This window comes from Haemaphysalis longicornis, unplaced genomic scaffold, assembly GCF_048455015.1.
Source record: "Haemaphysalis longicornis isolate Haplotype H1 unplaced genomic scaffold, Haemaphysalis longicornis Haplotype H1 scaffold_1, whole genome shotgun sequence".
Lineage (NCBI taxonomy): Eukaryota > Metazoa > Arthropoda > Arachnida > Ixodida > Ixodidae > Haemaphysalis > Haemaphysalis longicornis.
Window position 1 is genome coordinate 253,002,833 of NW_027526203.1, and position 13,114 is coordinate 253,015,946.

Sequence of the window (13,114 nt, forward strand, 5' to 3'; positions counted from 1 at the left end):
TCAACGTCACGGCTACCCAGTGTTAAGCCTACATATAGGCCTAACAAGAGCGATTGTTCAAAGCTCTTATCATAATAGCGAGTGGAAGAAGAAAAAGACGCAAGGGGAAAGATTAAAATGAACATGAGAGGGCACGTGATTTCAGCACGCGCCACCCAAAGCTTCACGCTCAGGCTACTGCCTCACTCAGAGGCGCAGCAGTCCCCAGAAATAGAGAGTGTTTTGGCGACGCCTGCCATTGCGGCATATTCGCTGTGAAATGGGACCCTAAGGCTTTCGCATTCATTATATCATAAGGACTACTCAGGTGCCCTTGTAAGTTTCAAAAGTGATTTCGTAAGTAAAGACAACATAACCACCCGCCCTCCCCCTTTCTGTGGTAAATACTGCGGTGAGGCAAAATGATTTCTGCTATGCGGCCAATTTAGAGGCATCCATTTTAGCGCTGAAAAGTTGGGCGCAGTCTGGGACTTGGGTGTGCCTTGAAAGACCAGTATAGCATAAACTGTCTTACCCTGCGTTGCTGGTGGTCTGTAGCTTTTCGGTTTTAGACGCAAAAGGGCGCTCCTGTAGATACTAATCGGATTCATTTATCAAGCTGTATTTAGCAAAATTCCCTTAGCCCCCTCGGCGACATAGGCGTACTCATTACTCCCGCGCACGAAAAATGCGGATTTTGTACGTTTTCTGGACGACGATGTGAAGATTGTAGATCCGCTGGCGGCATCAACACAATAACAGCCTATTTGAACATTCCTCTCAGAGCATCTTTGAACATTTCTGAATGCACGGGCTTAGCTTCACGCAAATATGGGAGGACGCTGCGCTCATAGCCGGGTATAATGGAAGGCCGCGCAGTATTGGCGGTGAGCGCGAACACAGGCGGCGCTGCGAAGCCCGCCTCCGTGACGTCAGCTTAGGGATTCTCGCATTTGTCGTCTGCTTCACTCAGGCTCGCTCTCCCTGCTGTTTCTTTGCGCTCGGTCAACGTCTGATGCTTGTCCGCACCAGAATTGGCGTGTGGGTAACTTTTTATCATAATAATAGGCTTAAAATCGCATACACGAACTCATGGTGTCAATTAAAGTATAGTTTTGGATACCGCTACGGGAGAAACATTGCCGGCGCCACCCCATTCCTTGCGAAGCCGGTCCTGAGCGGAGCGCGAAGAGTCGGAGCTAGGCGCCAGCTTCTCAAGTAAGCATTCGAACAAAAGGAACAGTCAGCTGCTAATAACCGACAACAGCAAAAATGGAAGACCAAAACAAATTCTAGGCCTTCAGGGCTGTTGGCTTTGGCAGAAGGCATTACGATTCCCGGTAATCATATGTAAGGTAAAACAGTTTTTGCAACCTTGCCGAACGCTCGAACGTGTTTTGTCACATCACTTTAGGTTGTAAAGGCATGAAAATTTGCCGACATGCACTATAGACTGCGAAAACTGTAGGTTAAGTTCCAAATAACCCAGTGTGTATATACGCGCGTGCTGATTCTATACCAGGCATCTAACCACTATGGAGGTTTATTGAGCAAAACGAGTCACGTCTTCGTTAAATTTATAGTAACATATATGTTTGTTAAGACCTGGAGGGATATTTCGGTACATTTTGCACAGCCATATCTTCCCGATATTCGGATATGCGTTATAGGAAAATTGCACTCAAGAGGAGGAGGAGGAGGAAGCGGAGGAGGGGAAAACTTTATTTAACGATTAAATCGATCTGGTTAGTGGGACGGGTCCTCAGTCCAGGACAAGAGAGTAAAAGTAATTTTCTTCAAATCATAGAACGCCATCCCGAGTAGAATAGGATTTGTTCTTCGCGCCTGGAAGGGTTGAAAAGCAATAAAGAGCTACTTGGAATTCTTCTTCGGTTTCGATTCTTGTAATATACGCAGGTATACTATTTATTACGTTAGTTAGCTAGTATATCATGCCTTCAACACTGTAATCATCTCATCATTGTTCGAGTTGAGAGTCAGTTCGTTATGATAACGATATACTTACGATAGAAATTCGGAGCACAAAAGCCGCCTTCGAGTACGTACTGTGGACCACGTCGTTTAGGGCGCGATCGCGGGGGCGTAGCACAAGCCTTCTCATTGTATTTGCATTTGAATAAACAAAGCACGTTGCGGATATGCACCTTCTTGCACGCAGTCGTAATGAAAGCCAATTTGTGAAGTAGGGAATGTATGACATACAACATGAAGGAAGTATCCACATGACCTTTGTGAGCCTCCCAGACATCCCGAAACCTCCTAATAAGAAGTTGGTGACGGCGCAGAAAAATTAATGCGGTGGGCAGAAAAAAAGCAAGAAACATTAATCTGATACAAGACAAGAACGAAAGAAACAGAAGAAAGCCGCTTTATTTCCTGCTGTGCGATGCGCGTGTAGAGGCCGCTGCTTGGTAGGTAGCATTAAACTGTTGAGTCTTCATAGGAGCATCTCAAAAATACTGCAGGGAAGCCTACGCATTTTGAAGACTTATCGAGAAGCTCTGATCGCTGATTCTCGCGAATAAGCAAGAAACGATCTTCTGACCGATACTCTGAAGAAAGATGTTCTCTATCTCTTCGTGTGTTGCAAACTTGTGGGGGATACAGCTTCAAATTATTCAGATGCGTCAGAAGCTGGCAAAATAACTTAGTCGCTAGAAACACGCTTTTTAACGCACTACAGCAACGAAGCTGGTGATTTCACGCCCAGGCACTGCTGCCCCCCACAAGCGGAGTGTAGCAGACGACAGCGGCGCGAGTCCCTAAGCCGACGTCAGAGCCAGGGGGCGCCACTCAAACATCTCACCGCCAATAGCGTAATTAGTACCGGCAGTACCAACCCTTGCAGTTTAGATGAACAGTGCGCGGATGCGATAATTAGGGTCCGCAGTTTGAAGCTCGAAAAGTTCAAAAGAGGTGAGAATTGAGGAGAGAAAAATGCCAAACGGTCGGAAAAGAAAGATCAAGTGGGCCGTTTCAGAAGCAACCGCAAAAAACAACTTTTTGCCGGTTATAACAGCTCCACTTTGTCGGACGCGACAAATGCTGAGGTATAAATCCACTTGAGATCGCTAGTATTACAATACAATGTGGCTCCTATGACAGCGACGAAAAATAACACCTTTTGAAAAAATAATAATAATAAACTGCTTTTTAAATTATTATACAACGAACGATGGCACTTTTGTCTTTTGGTTGATTTTTATTTTTGCCAGTTGCTGCTGAGCGAAACAACCTAGCATTCAAGCCCACAATCTGCGTTGTGGTGTTTTTTAGTCCACTCAGATGCCGCACAAACAGTCAACAGATGGTCAGCGTGGCATTTATGAAGGACAAGTGTATTGTGCAAAGAGAGTGGTATTGAATTCCGCCGCAGGTGGGAGTTCTTCACGAGCCTGTCAAAACATTACAGGCTGACAGTAGATTCCCATTATGGCTGTAAGCTGAAGCTCGTAGTTTGCACGGAAGCTGAAATGGGGGCATCGTATTTGCCTTCATCATTTACACACAAAAAAGCAAGATTGCGACCAATGCCTCAATTTCATATGATCTCCCTCATTTTGTTGGCCACATTGGGCACTTTATCATTCCCGGAAGTTATTGCCGTCAACAATGCATTACGATGGCGTATACTCTACATTGTCACGCTTGTCAGGGACATGTACAAAGAATGAAGTTATTATACATGGCATTGTTTATGGGGCTGTCACACTCGCCCCAAGTTTTTAAATGTCAACGTTTCTGTGAAATGAAACTGCTGTAGTATATGGGACATACGCACTGAGGGCAGAAATGTAAGTGGGGGTGGGGGTGGGGGATTTACAACTGAAAGTAAGTATAAGAAAGTACTCAAATATAAAAGCGGTATTTACATAGTTAAGAATACCTATATCGACAACAGTAACAATAAAAACACTCCAGACTGTAGGTAACAGATCTTATTTAATTAAAATTGCATAAGTTTCTAAGCTTACAGCGATAATCCTGAATGACAGGCTGTTCTTACAACTTCCATCGCCGAAAGAAAAAAACATTTTTGGCAGCCAGAAGTCTGATAATTATAAGCCTACCAGATTTCTCTATGTTATAATCTCGAATGCGATTAAGCATACTTGGTAGGTCGTTTCAAAAACGCGCCCAGTATTAAACTATTAACCGCAATATTTAACCTTAGCTTTTGTAGCAGCGCAAGGTTCCGGCAAAACATGTTACGCTGCGAAACTCGATTTCTTGCGAGAACTGTACCTGAAGTGCAGAGCCGGTGCAAACAAACAAAAATGGTCGTGGTAAAGATTTTACCTCGAGAACCGGCAGTGCTGTCGACGCCGCTGTCAGCCGTCCCTTCATTACAATAAAAACTGGCACCGACCAAGAATGTTTAAAATCCAAAGAAAGACGTTTCGGCTCCCGTGCGGGTGCCTTGTTCACAAATCACGGTTGGTTGCCTTGTTGCCTTGTCACGGTTGCCTTGTTCACGGGTGCCTTGTTCACAAGGATTTGTGAACAAGGCACCCGTACGGGAGCCGAAACGTCTTTCTTTGGATTTTAAACATTCTTGGTCGGTGCCAGTTTTTATTGTCATGTGTTTTCCTGACCAGACGGGTTTCCGACCAACCCTCGATTTCGTCCCTTCATTGATGAACCTGTTTTCTCGCCTCCCCTTGAGCAGTGCGCAACATGGACGTGTGAATTCACCGCCGACGCACATCCGATAATCTGCGTTAAGTATAGCTGTAGAGGCGAGTATTGGCGAACGCATGAAGCAGTTGCGCTCTCAGCTACTTAAAGCCTGCATCGCGCCAACCACGCGGCAGCCCACATCGAGTCGCCTTTTCATCATTAAGCTGGCAAAATATTGTACCTTCTATGTTCCTTATGACCACTTCAGTAGAGCCCTGATTTGCACAACAGAACCGTAGCACGCTCCCCATTCTACGACTTCCCCTTCCAGCGTCGGCGCGAATGTAAATAAAACCGGAGTATGGCCTCTACTGCGGTTCGCGCTCAAAAACGAATAACTCACTTCTGTGTAAAGAGAAACGTGCTGTATTTTATAGCGGTGTTTTATGGTGGAAGTAATGCAGTATAGAAATATCGTAGTTCGGATCAAGGCAATGACTTTAATATCAAACGTTAGCCTAATGTTAACGATATGTGTCAAGGTACACTCTCTTCTTAATAAAGGGGCATATATGTTGAGACCACAGAAAATTACGCAAATTTCTGCCATCCCTTTATCTCTCAAACGGGTGGTGACAATGCTCAAAGTTTGAGTCCTTCCCATGGAACATACTAACCAATTAGCTCCAAAGGCTTCGAGGAAGCATTCAAATATTTCTAAGCTTTGGTTATGGCCCTGCTTGCAAATCCCTTTGCAGCATTCTCGAACATTTTCGTGCGGTAAACGTTAAGACCCTCATCCATAGATGCGAACTAGAGTTCGCAACTGCATCATCACATAGTGAAACCACATTTATTAGTTCGGAAAGGTATTGGCTAGCTTGTAACCTCACAAGCAGGGCCAAAACGTGCACTGCGAAGCGGGCTTAATCAGGGTGGAGGTCCTGCTTAGATGTTCCAACACTTCAAGGGAACATGAAGACAAAATACAAGTTTGGTTCATTTAACCGACTGCTTCGTCCAATTAAACTAAGTAATGAAGAAAACGGGAAGTAGTCCCGATTCACTAGACAACTTATCACCAGCCCTTATGGCGTCACAGAAATGTGTATGTGCGAACAACGGCCACCGACCAAAGTCAGCGACAAGAAACTTGACTGTGGAATTGTGGTGGTGCCTCTAGTTCTGTCTGAGTGTTGACATGGATTTAGCCACTTTAATGTTAACATGAGGTTAGCACTCTGATAACGGTTTTTAGTACTTCCACTATTACGTCACTGCTGATGTAGTGCAGCAGGAAATTAAAAGTTAGTCTTTTTTTTTTCTGCTGAAAACAACGCCCTTCGGGACCGGAATCGGGTGGAGGGAGTTACCTAAGGCTAGTTCTTTCAAAGAAAATAAGGTTGCATTTTGCCTTCACGGTTCCATTGAAGGGGTCATGAAACACATTTTAAACATTGTGAATAAAAGTGCGCAGTCATTAAGTTCCGTGTTCAAGGACTTCTGAGTGGTATAGTGCTTTTTAGCGAACATCAGAAAGCTCAGAATTACGCTGCAAAGTTTGCTATTTCATGCTCAAATTCTAGCACGAAAGTGTTTTATTCCTGGACACACCAAGATTTCACTGACGTCATATCCATCACGGAAATGACGCCAGTACACCTTTGCCGACGCGATCCGCCAGCAGGACGTCGCTCGCCAAACATACCACAAGACAGCCGCCGACCCGCCAATCACGCTCAGCTGCCGATTTCGCTGCGCATTTCACTTTCATGTTTTACCGATTCCTATGATAGAGGAATCAACCACAGTTTTTAAGTCATCGACATCTTTTGCCACAATTGCGCGTCCCGATGCTTAGATCCCCGCTATCGCTAAGCTTTACTGCGCTTCCGGAAACGCACATTGCAAGTGTCGCCATCGCGTCGACGGCCCTCCGTCTGCTGTTGGAACTTTCGATGACGACGAGGACGACGGAGGCAACGAGCTCAGCAGGCGAAAAGCCGATGGAGACAAAGACGACTCGGCGAGGCGACCAGATAACTGAGCATTACGAGGTACTTTGTAAATATTGTAAATATATTTGCTTTCTATCGACGACGGCCTCCTCCATTGCCTCCCTGGACTTTCTTCCACAGCACCGACGCTTTTCTTCAACTGGGAGGAGGAAAACACTTTTATCGGAAGGGAAGGCTCTGGGCCCACAGGGAGGCTTACACACTGTCGCGGTCGCCTATATTTAGCTTTTTTCACGGGGTCACGAAGAGAAAAACACAACCTTATTCAATTTGAACGAACCATCCTTTGCAAACTCAATCAACTCTTTCCAGCCGCAAAAGAAATTTCTTTATTCGAAAAAACGCAAGAAATACGGGAAAACTTTCACATTTCGGGCTACACAACGTCATCATTGACGTGATAGCTGCGCCAGCGATGTAATAAATGGAAACCCTAGAAACACAATTGCCAAAGCGTTGATTGCACGTTAACATTGAAGCGATATGACCAAACGGAACCAACGAGGCCAGTGCAATCGTCCAGTCACGTTTCTTGGCGGTGACTTTGATTGATGGCCGCCAATAGCGCAAACAAGACTCTCTGGCGTCATAAAGACCTCGCCAGAAAGTGTCTTGGAAGTCGCCCCTTCCGCACCCGTGTTCTTTATCATCTAGATAATTATTTTAAGTTTGCGATAAAATTGGCATGATTTTTTTAGGACGAAGCATGCAGTCTTTTTTTCTATAAACCAAACTTGCATACTGTCTTCATGGCCCCGTTACAGTATTCAGCATTACGTTCGCACCAAGACCACGCGTGCATCTTGTGTGAAGGTACTGTGAAGTTTGCTGAAGTTAGGTGCTCGTTTGCACGTCACAACGGAGCGCGTTCATACATCTCATTGAGCAGTGCGTATACCGCAGCGCTTGGTATACGCACTTGTCCAGTTTGATTCGAATGGTCCAGTTTGACTATAAGAGTTCATTGTTTTAAGCGCCCCTTACGAAAATCTATAGACCACTTTGTTGTGAGTTCTGCAAAGAAACCACAAAATGTGGTTGATTTTTCTGTCATAGGAATCAGCGAAACACGAAAGTCAAATGTGCAGCCAAATATGCAGCGGAGCATGATTAGCGGGTCGGCGGCTGTTTTGTTGGTGTGCTTGGCGAGCGACGTCCTGCTGGCGGGTCGCTTCGGCAAAGGTGTACTGGCGTCATTTCCGTGACGGATATAACGCCAGTGAAATCTTGGAGTATCGCGGCATAAAACCCTTTCGTGTTAAAATATAAAACCCGAAAACGACCAACCCTAAGTACAACGTACTCTTTAGTACCAAAGGTTGCTTTCCCGCAAGAAGACCCTGTATGCAGAGGTGCACCCTTTACAGGCCGCTTGCTCCGTTGTACTCTTTTTCTGATGGAGGCGAAAAGCAAAAACGCCCGTGTGCACGAGATTTCGGCGCACGTTAAAGATCCCCAGGTGGTCAAAATTAATCCGGAGCCCTCCACTACGGCGCGCCTCATCGCCTGCGTTGCGTCGGCGCGTTAAACCCTACAATCAATCAATCAATCCGTTGTACTGGCGTAACATCCGTGGCAGATATGACGTTAGCGAAATCTTTGTGTATCCGGGAATAAAACACTTTCGTATTAAAAAGGTAGCTACTCTTGTTTCACGTCCATGCTCCGAAAGGACCCAATGCGCAGTTTTCTGTGGGGTGTACACAGATCCCAGCGTGTCGGGGAGAATTGAGGGAGTGGAGCAAATATTGGGCATTTCATCTAGCTTTTTTGTTTAGGAAAAGGAGGAATATTCGTGCTGGCGTTTGGCGCCTGTCGGTATTTCGACTGTGACCTCAAATCAAATGCTTCGCACCCGGTATCCCTCACGTAGTCACGCGTACCCCTCAAATTAATTTGCGGCGGCCTCGCCGATACTGCAACTATTCGTTTTGATGGTACAATTACCCGGTTTTTGTGTCACACGCATGCTGGAAGAAAAAAATTATGCTCCTTATTGCCGGAACGAAAATCGCCACGCGCAGAGCTGGTATAAATCTGAAGGTTACTATCATCATTACCAATTTTCTGGTACAGTCAGGAAAAAAAGGTGGGGTGCTGTACTGGTCAGTATAGACAAATATTCGGCTCAATATAGATAAATTAAGAAGTGGCAAGAAACGCTACAAAGAGTAGCCACTAAGACAAATCTAACGAAAAGATGTGAGTAACGATTACAGCTCCCACGGTGCGCAATCCTTCGCGCTATTCTCAGTAGCGCGAATCGGTGCGCTTGAAAGCCGATCGCCCAGATTTCGCGCTACCTAGCATTCTCCAGTGATGTCTTATCGTGGCCGTAACTGCAGCTCTGCTGGTTGCATTGTGAAATTTAGCAGGACCGTCACAAACGTTTTTGCCGGATATGAATCTCTGCTGAAATTTCGCGGTAATCATGCGTGTGTCACGCTACCTTCCGCCGATAATGAAGCACTACCTTTTGGTCAACCGCCGCAAGAACATTACAGGGGACCATTCGACTATAATCGCGGGGGACTCGATTCGTTCCCGTTGACACGCTGTTTTTTTTTTTTTTTTTCTAGCTTCGAATATTTCAGACTATAACCGTTGCTACGAGTCCCAAAAGCCACCAGTAACCGTTGGGAAATCACGACCATTTTTCCCCAGAGCGCATCATTCGCTACATGTGCGAGTTCCCACGCCAAGTTCTGTCGACGAGCCTCCTCTTTTTGCGGGTACTCGCGTGACGGTTACCCGATTTGCATCCGCCGGCCCCAGCGAAGTGAGCGAGCACAGTGAACTAGTTTTCCGCGTCGATTCGCAGGGAAAGCCGTGCGCGGGCGTTCGTGTGCGAATCGACGCGTGTCTCATCCGTGCGACCCACCGGGCCGTGGGCATCGCGCCCTCGTCGCTACTCACAGTATGTTTCCTTGGCGAGCCGGGCGACCACCTCCCCTTTGAGCTTGCTGTTCTTCTTGCCCATGGTGGGCCGGGCCTCTTTGGGCTCGAAGACGGGCAGACAGACGGGGCTGGACGATCGCTGAGCGCCGCCGCGGAGTCGTCACGGCCGGCCGGCGCTTCTCCCTGGCGCGGCTGTTTCACCTCCGGTCGCCGCGGCGGACGCAGGGCCGCATCGCCCGACCAGAGCAGAGGCCGCACTGGCTCAGTCCCTCGCTTGCGCTTCGGAGGAGGCGGCGAATGCGGCGACGAGGCGCGGACGACGCGAGTACGTCAGTCACGGGGGGCAGCAGCTACGGTTCGCACAGCGCCAGCGCCAACTGCCGCCGGGTGCGAGCGCGAAAACCTCGGCTCTGGCGCTCTGACGGCGGCGCACGTAACGCTGCCGCTGCTCCTGCCGAATCCTGCCGCGGGGCGCACGCGCTCTCTCCTGGCCAATCTAGTCGCAGGGAGCCGAGCAAGAGCGCAACAAAAGCATAAAATAACGGTTTTGTGCGCGAAAGTGCCGGCGCGTGGCTCCACTGTTGGAGTGCGGCCCTAGGTGGCGCCACGGCGTAAACGGCGGTAAGCTTTTTTAGCGCAGCGGTGGGGCCGCCATCTCTCGCTTAAGATTTTCGCTCAAATCACAAACAACAAAAATATGATCGCCTGCCGCGTTAATATTGGGAGCTGCGGCAGCGCCGCTTTTCCAGCCGTTACCGCCGCACCGTTCAATGCGCCAGGAAACGCGTGCAGAGACGAGCCTCCGATGGCGGCGAGAGAATAATGAGACGGGAGAGGCTCTGATGGAAGTCGTACAATTGAACTCGATGCTTATTTTGCCCAGAAGTGAAACGGTAATTGGGGGTAGAGAAAGTGGCTGGACCTACTTGCTGCAGGGGAAACATTAGCCGCTGCGCCACTTGGCTCACCGGTGGCTGATGCGCTCAAGGCTTATCGCGTGGAGATGAGCGCGGCGCCGGCGGCATTGCCATAGGACTTTTGTTTCGTCCGAGCACGACAGCACCTGATCACGCTGAGGACACGCCAGGATGAAACGATGACGTGGGAAGTTCAGAAACCTCCGCGACAGGAATACTCACAAATCTTCAATAAAATTCACATGCGGATGTTCGTTTCCCTGGCCCTTTTTTTTTCCCCTAAGCTACGCTCATCAATCCTTGCCCTTATATTTACGCTTATCCTTAAGTTGTGCTCATCAAGGTACGCCTGTACCTCGATCGTTTAGTAAAAAACAAAGGTGTAAGGGCTGCTTCGTTCTTCATCCCGGCAAATAGAAAAAAAATCAAACTCAGTTCGGCTTGCTTAGGAAAGCAAAGTCTCGTACTAAACCTTTCCCATACATGAACAAATGAACAAATCTACAAATGAACAAATTACTGACGCGTTTTAAGCCCACAGCACTACGCGAGCACTAAACCACTGTCACCCTAATAAACACATCTTCAAAAAGGATTTTACTACACGCCTACCTTAAATACAACTAAACTTCTATAACCTAAGTATAAACTTAAAGGAATTCAATATGCTCTGTGGTCATGGTGATCGTATTTCTCAAATGAAAGCTTTTGCAGCTGCATAAACGCCTACATAAGGGGAAGCTGGGAGATATCAACATGTAAGGGCGAGCACATTACGCATTAACAAGGGAGCGCAAAACATACTGAGTTTCGCTACACACTATGTTGCGGACGTTTGGTATTGTATTTAACGCCGACACAAACCATAATCAATGTTACAGTACGACTTCCGATTGGCGTAGAACCATCCTCGCCTGAAGCCATTTGTACGTTTCGCTTTACAAAGACAAAGCCAGTAATTCGAAATCCATGGTTGTCCCGTAGCTCCGTAAATAAAGAATAATTTGGTCGTTGTTAGCGCTAATTTTGTTACTTGCATTGTATATTGACTCAGAGCACCTAGACATCTGGGATTGTGCGTAAAACAAGTTCAGGCTGCACCAAATATTTTCGCGAAATGTCAAGAGCCTATTTTCCCCGTATTCTACTGTGAATTTGAAACCATCAATAACCGAGCTGCACGTTGGGCGAGTTGGTAGGTGTTCATAACAAATCACGGCGCCAAGTATGGTACAGACAGAAGAATAACCGCAGGACAAGCGCTGCGTTTGTCCTGTGGGCATTCTTCTGTCTGCATCGTCCTTCGCGCTGTTATTAGTTATGAACATCAAAATCCTTCTAATATTCCGAAAAGAATCTTTCCAACATTTGATTGATTGATTGATTGATTGATTGATTGATTGATTGATTGATTGATTGATTGATTGATTGATTGATTGATTGATTGATTGATGCGTAAGTGGTGATGTCAGTGTCTCCGTGCGATGTACACACTTCAGGAACGACCAGGATATAATAACGTTTCGGATGTCCAACTTGCTGAAGATATCATAGGAATAACTTACGCAGATCAAACCTAAATGACCGTTGGAACGACGAAAGCATGCGAGATTATTGTCATCCGATCGCACTCTATCAGCCATACACTGTCGGCAGAAAACTACTGGCTGCCATTCGTGTTGTACGAGACCCCATTTCGGGAAGCATTTACTTGCAGCTACTGTAGAAGCTACTGTAAACTACCCGGCTACAACGCTCTGAATGCCGCGTCTTCAGCGTTATAAAGAATTCGTGGCCGTGGTATCCATCTGTAATGTACAAAAATCCTTCAAAAATTTATTGCCCCTGCTGCCTGAAAAGCTGGCTTTTTTGCAACAATAGTCTTACCGAGGAGAAGCCAAGTTCAGAAAATTGAGAAACGGGCTTGTGTTAAAGGCAGCTGAACTGATTTCAAACCTTTTCTTCGGTTTCATATTTCGTGTGGGATGTGTGCGGTGATGTATGCGTGACCTTACAGATTTAATTTAGTAAATTTGGTATCTAAAATCCACAAAACACTCAAAACTGGCTTTTCCGATATGCCGCAATTTGCTACCCGCTACTACCCATGGAATTATTTTTTCCCACCTCGGGTAGCGTCATCATCACAGACTACCCAAAGTGGGAAAAAAATGATTTAATGAGAGTTTCGTTACACTGACATCTTGTACCACAACCGTCGAAATCGCCTCGTCTACCCTTCTCCTCATCCATCTCTCAACACCAACGACGCATGCCTCTGGCGACTTAGTACTATAGACCCAGACATACTACAACAAAACAATACTACACAACATATCGCCAACCATGTATCCCTATGAATGTCCATCCTGTAAAACCCCTAACACCACATACCACCTTGTGTGGGCTTTCCCCTACCACCCAAACCCCATCCCTTCCCCTCCTTAGAGCAGTGGGAGTGCGAGCTGACCAGCTGCCTGCTAGAGACGCAGGTTAACCTCGTGTCTCGCACAAGAGCGGCTGCCACTACTCGTGGCTATCCGGACTAGAAACACCACCGACAATAGCACTTCGCTCCAATAAACGTTTCTCACCCCCTCCTCCTCCCACCTCCGGCACATTTTTTTAGGCAAACCGGAATAGCCTGTTGGACGGCAATAA

General features: G+C 46.9%; 1 protein-coding gene across 1 annotated transcript in view; it reads right to left on the minus strand.

Moving 5' to 3' along the window:
• LOC144144320 (frequenin-1-like) overlaps positions 1-10,009 on the minus strand; it is a 304,145-nt gene extending 294,136 nt beyond the window's left edge. Inside the window, exon 1 of the mRNA XM_077675711.1 lies at positions 9,555-10,009. Coding sequence (XP_077531837.1) covers positions 9,555-9,618 — 64 coding nt within the window. The 5' untranslated portion in view covers positions 9,619-10,009. The remainder of the gene's footprint in view (positions 1-9,554) is intronic.
• Positions 10,010-13,114: the final 3,105 nt, after the last annotated feature.